Source organism: Alligator sinensis, unplaced genomic scaffold (assembly GCF_000455745.1).
Source record: "Alligator sinensis unplaced genomic scaffold, ASM45574v1 scaffold1372_1, whole genome shotgun sequence".
Lineage (NCBI taxonomy): Eukaryota > Metazoa > Chordata > Crocodylia > Alligatoridae > Alligator > Alligator sinensis.
In genome coordinates, this window is record NW_005843598.1 from 5,136 (window position 1) to 10,809 (window position 5,674).

Below are 5,674 nucleotides of genomic sequence, written 5' to 3' on the forward strand. Positions count from 1 at the left end.
TGGAATATATAGTAGTAGTCTCTTCTCCCCTTCCCTTTCCTTCCCTGCCCAATCATCCAGCCTCTCTTAATTTCCAAAAACTTTTGAAACATGCTCACTCCACTGTACCTGCAAAAAGACGCTTTTGCAGATCTTCCAAACAGCTGAGGCCTTGCTTTAAATAGATTGGTTTGGCCAGCGGAGGTGCACCTGACACGCTTAGCTGAGTCATGAAGTCTGCAGCCAATTTGGAAAGATCTAGGAAAAACAATTAAAATTCATGTTAACACCCACTTTTCATTGCCTCAATCCAATCACCACTGGAAGGCCAAATGCCCAAATACCTAGTCCTGAATATCTCAGATAAGAATCCTGTCTCTGGCAACAGGAGCTATATAAGCCAAGGGTTACTCCTCCCAAGGGAGTACTGTAACCACTAGGCTACACAAGCAGGCTCCCTTTTGCTTGTTTTTCTGGCCCCATGACTCTTGGCTGTCTATTGGTCCAGCTTCATCTATCCCAGGGGTTCTCAACCTTTTTTGTATCAGGACCCATTTGTAAACATTGATGGCCTGTCCTGACCCAGTGCCCCTCCTCCTAACCCACTGCCCTCTGCTGTCAGTCCGCAGTGTGTGGGGCAAGGGAGGCCCCAAACAGCCCCTCATAGGCTGGAACTGCCAACTTGCAGGGGAAAAGCCACCGTTTCCCACATTTTTCTCCTTGAAAGGAGAATCCATTTTTAAAGTTTGTTGATCCATTTTTAAAGTTTGTTTGCGACCCTTTCGTATATTTTTGTGACCCAGGTTGAGAAACAATGATCTATCCTATTCTGTAGTCTAGTGGTCTTCTAGTAGTCTAGTCTTCTCTAGGGAACTGGATTCAAATCCTCTAGGGGTAAAGAAGGCCTAGAACTCAGGTCCCTACTTCTTGGGTAAATACTGTAAATACTAGGGTATTGGGCACCACCTGTAACCTGGTAGTTAGAATGCAGTGAGGTTGATTTTAGATCTGAACTGAATACCTTATAGTTGATTTTAGATGTAGGTTTTTAATAACTCTGCCTAACTTCTGGGTCCTCTCTGAGGCTGCAGGCAGAGTTCATGCACCTCCTGCAAGTGCTAGAAAAATCTTAAGTGGAAGTTAGGCTTGCAAGTGGCTGCTTCAGGTCAGGTCTCAGCAGGCTCACTGGCCTGAGCAAAGACACTTTGGGAACTTTGCCCTCCAAAATGGAAATGTATAAGGCATATGAGCACATAATGAGTGTTGTGCATGCTGGCACAAAGTGACTTTGAATCACTGCTTGGGATGTAGGTGGGCAAAGTATCCCTTATGTGCAGAATGAGACATTCTGAATCCAGCCTTAGATGTAGTCCTCTTCACTTGACTGTAAATACATCTCAAGGCCTTTGTGTGCCTCCTCTCTTAGGGCTCCTATACATGTGCAGAGAGCCTGCTCCAATGCATTGGAGCAGACTTGATTAATAATCGAGACGTTAAATCCATGCTCTGGCAGACTCAAATTAATGAGCTCCAGCAGACGCTAGCATCATGTGCATTGGCATCTCTGTGCTGAAAAATGGCAGTGGGGTACTTTGAACTAAAGCTCATTCAATGAGCTTTAGTTCAAAGCGCCCTGCCACCATTTTTTAGTGTGGAAATGCTGATACACGTGATGCTCGGGCACTTTTAATTAGCACAGCTCGCTAATTAAAGCACCCTCCCATGCCTTCCAGAGCACGTGTAAAAATGCCCTTAGTGCCTGAACTAAAATCAGTAGGAAGATTCCCATTGATTCCAATGGCACCTGGATCATAGATTACTTGAAAATGTCCCACAGGTTGGGTTGTGGAAAGAAAATCCTACTACTTGGAAAGACATAAAGTCGAACTCATCATGCCTGGAAGATGTCTGCCTTCCTGTTTACTTGTACCTAAGTTGAAATACTGTGGGGCCCATACCACTGTATTCTCCTAAATCCACAAACCAGGTCCCTAGTGCTTCTCATACAGCTTGGCCTTTTTATGTGGCTACTCCTTTTTTTCTATTTAATTCAGGTTCTTAATCAGCCCTCACCCACAATGTTTGTCAGTGCTTCATACATGTAAAGCCCTGCACATGTCCTTGGCAGGATAAAGGCAGAGTTTTTTAGAGCCCTTTATATTATTGTTTCAACAACAGACATCTGAAAGGTGGATCACCACCCTAGAAGCACGAAAGCCAAAGATCAGGAGGAATTAGCTATGAGACTTTTCTTCTTTCATAAGACCTGGGTCAGCAGCCACCATCATGTCTGTCCATTCTGTGACTGTCAGTCTCTTGGCAAGCCGGGCCTTCACAATCCATGAATCAGGGTTGCATGAAAACACAACACAACAAAACAGCTCAATTTTCACAACACAAACTTAACCATATTTTTTTCTAGATGCATCATATACGTCCAAGATTTTGATTTCATATTTCGTTTTTCCCCCTGCTTTGCAGAAATGATAGATAGGCAAATTCCCGATGCCATGAATTTCGATGCCATGAATTACTTCCATCCGTAACCTGTCAACATTCATATCCTCTTGACATCCAATCACACTGTCCTCTTATCATCCACTCCAATAATTAAATAGCCTTGTGTGTTTGCAAATGCAGATACATAGTTTGGAAGAGTGCTTTTAACATATTTCAAGACATTCTTTGTTGCAAAGCTTTTAAGTTCAATATGCGTAGACTCAGTGAATGGCAGCAGTTCATCTCTTTCAAAACATTTAGCAGTAGCTTCAAGTATGTCATTTTTCTCCTGCACATTAGGTTCCAATGTTGCTTGAGTGTTGCTCTATCGGGCTCTCTTGGCTGTTGGACCTGTCTCTTCTTCATATCTTTGCCTAGAATTAGCTTTCCTCTCCTCAAGAAATTCAAAAGCTTCATCTGGTTTCAGGCTAACAACAGAGGCGAGAGATTTTTGACACAATCCAGAATTTAGGGAGCAAATATGTGGCTTCAAGAGAGCTGGGGCAGATGACAACTTCTCACTGCTCCAAGATTTAATAAAAATCAGAAATGTGCTGTTTTGCTGCATATAGTTGTGGAATCAGAAAAAATATATGCCTTAAACTTTGACTATTTTAGTTATAAGATGACATAACCGCTTTGTGGAGAATTGCTGGCTCTGTATAGTAGAACAGATAAGAGAAAGTGTTTGTTCTTTGTAACTCCTCTGCAACTGCTTCGCTCACCGCGGCCTTGAAGATAGCAAAAAGTATGTACAACTCTGATTTGCAGGTGCAAGAAGGAGGTTTGTGAACTAACCTCGCCTCCCCCATTAGTTCCCATCCTGATTACAGCAAAGAAATAATGAAGTAATATTATAGCCGCTTTTCATGCTAATTTCACTATATGATCACGTGAGTTGTAAGCAACTGTTAAAAAGTATATAAGCCTCCTGATTTTGCTCTTGGGGGGGACCCCTTCCAAGTGCTTGCGAAATCCATGTCACTTTGGAGTCCCCCCTACAGCTGTAGTTTCTTTTAAATAAAAGCTTCTGCTGACCTGACCCAAAAGTATGCTGCGTGTGTTTCCACAACAGCAATAATGGCACATGTAAACAGCCTTACCCTGTGGTAAATGGAATTTAAATGTGGTAGCTTAGCCCTCAGTGAAGGAGGGCTAAGTAATCCAGTGGTATCTCCTATCTCAGGGGTTCCCAACACCGTGGGCTGTGGGCCGGTGCCGGACCGTTAAGGGTTGGCTGCTGGTCTATAGGAGGGTTGGCTGCCAGACCAGAAGTGACCATGGACTGGCAAACTGTGGACTGGAAAGGACCAGCATACTGCAGACAGGCAGACAACCCTTTTTTATACTGAGCCATTTCTGGTCCACTGTTTGCCGGACCTTTGCATAAAAAGGTTGGGAATCCCTGTCCTCTCTCTCCAGAACATAGACTCCGATTTCTGAAAATAAAATAATACCAATTTAAAGTACATGCCAACACAACTGTAACTCTGCACTTTGGGGTGGGCAATGTGCACTGGAAATTATCTGCATGCACTCCAGCAGTATTCAGTGTGTTAATTGTAACTGCCTTGGGAGTGCTGTAATTATAATGTGGAGTGTGATGGGAAAACTGTCTTCTGGGTTGGGAAGGGGGTGAGACCTTCTCCCCTTAATCTCTGTGTGTGATCAAAGGAAAGGGGTATATGTATACAGTGAGTGATCCAACATGCCTCCTTTCACCACTCCATTGTATGGTTGGGGTGGCCAATTTGTGATAGGTGTGCCCTATGTGGCATGGACAGCCTCTATGCAGAGCATGCAGCAGATCAGGGAGGGGACAAGGGCAGGAAGCAGAAGGCAGCGCTGCAGAGAGAACTGCTAGGGTGACACTATTTGGATCTTTGGGAGCGCTGGATTTGCAGCTGAATAAAGGCTTCTTTCTGTCTCAGCAAAGCTGCAGACCACAAGGCAGAATGATATATTAAAAGTAACACTGCAGATGCTTAGGCAAGCAGTTTTCTAACAATGTCATAGCATTGTAAGTTCATGGTGTAAGGAAATAAGATGCAGCTCACCAGCTATTGTCAGGAGATAAAGCCGAAGCAAGACCTTGGAGATGAAGCAGAAGTCTGCAAGAAACAGCAATTGACCGAGAGAAGCCGAGTTCACTCTTATGCATGAGCTCATAGCAAAAAGGTATGTAAATAAATGAAATGCATAGGCAATCTTATGCTAATGAAGTAAACTGTAGACAGAGGCAGAGCTTGAGATAGGAAGAGATGTGGGGGGAACAAAGGAGGGGCAAAGGGGGAGGAAATGTTAATGAGTAAAAACCAAGGGGTATAAATGTGAAAAGAACTAATCTTTACTGCAGCTCCCCAGTATTTTTTGGGAGCTCCCCCGAAGCTGTCTCCATTCTGAATAAAGCTGTTGTCGTGCAATGCGTGCTGGTGTTTGCTCCCTGCTTGCTCTCTGAGCAACTGGATCCACCCTGTCTCCCTAGTCGTTGGGCACCGCATGGAGTCGGGGTCTCACAGGAACAGGGAGCACAGGGCAGGAAGCAGAAGGCAGAGCAGCAGATCAGGCACGGTAGGGGATTGGAGCAGCACTAGGGGAGCATGCGGGGCTAATTTGTGGCATACCTGCCAAAAATGTTGCCCCCTGTGGTATGGGGCAGTGGCTGGCTACTGTATGGACTGTCAGCAATTACATGGGAAAAGGGTGTGATATGTGGGTTTAACCAAGGGTATGTGAAAACCTAGTGCCAGGTGGTATCTTGTACCCCAGAGTAAAGCGATGGTGCAGTTTAGCAGGTACTGGTAGTTGCAGAGTGCAGACAGGTCCTATTCAACGTGGCTCAAAACCATGCAAGAATGGGGGGCCTTGGGCCCTTCCCGTCACCTGAAAAACGAGGGGCTGGCAGCCGCCCACCCCGGCTGTCCTCGCATGTGCTGTGCTGCGCTGCGCTGCGCTGCGGGGAGCACCGTGCTCTCGGCGCGGCTCGGTTTTCTCCAATGATCTTTTGGAGTTTCCTTCCCAGGGTAGCAGAGCAAAGAGCAGGCGAGGCAGGGGCTGCACGACTCCGCTCCCCGGGGGCTGTCCAGCCCGGCGCCCTCCAGGGAAGCTCGAGACGCGCGGGTGGATCCCACAGCGGAGCGCCCCAAGGCAGGAGCCTGGAGCACGGGGGCTCCGCAGCCGCTGCCCCGGGGCTGGA

General features: G+C 46.1%; 2 protein-coding genes across 2 annotated transcripts in view; one reads left to right on the forward strand and one right to left on the reverse strand.

Moving 5' to 3' along the window:
• Nucleotides 1-1,710: 1,710 nt before the first annotated feature.
• The window catches only part of LOC112548832 (protein SLFN14-like), a 5,032-nt gene continuing 1,068 nt past the window's right edge, over nt 1,711-5,674 (reverse strand). Inside the window, 2 exon segments of the mRNA XM_025195574.1 lie at nt 1,711-2,566; nt 2,569-2,803. Of these exon segments, the coding sequence (XP_025051359.1) occupies nt 2,214-2,566; nt 2,569-2,803 (588 nt within the window). The 3' untranslated portion in view covers nt 1,711-2,213.
• Nucleotides 4,496-5,674, forward strand: part of LOC102380800 (general transcription factor II-I repeat domain-containing protein 2A-like) — a 6,365-nt gene continuing 5,186 nt past the window's right edge. The window contains exon 1 of the mRNA XM_025195576.1: nt 4,496-4,656. The gene's annotated coding sequence lies outside the window, so the exon portion shown is untranslated. The remainder of the gene's footprint in view (nt 4,657-5,674) is intronic.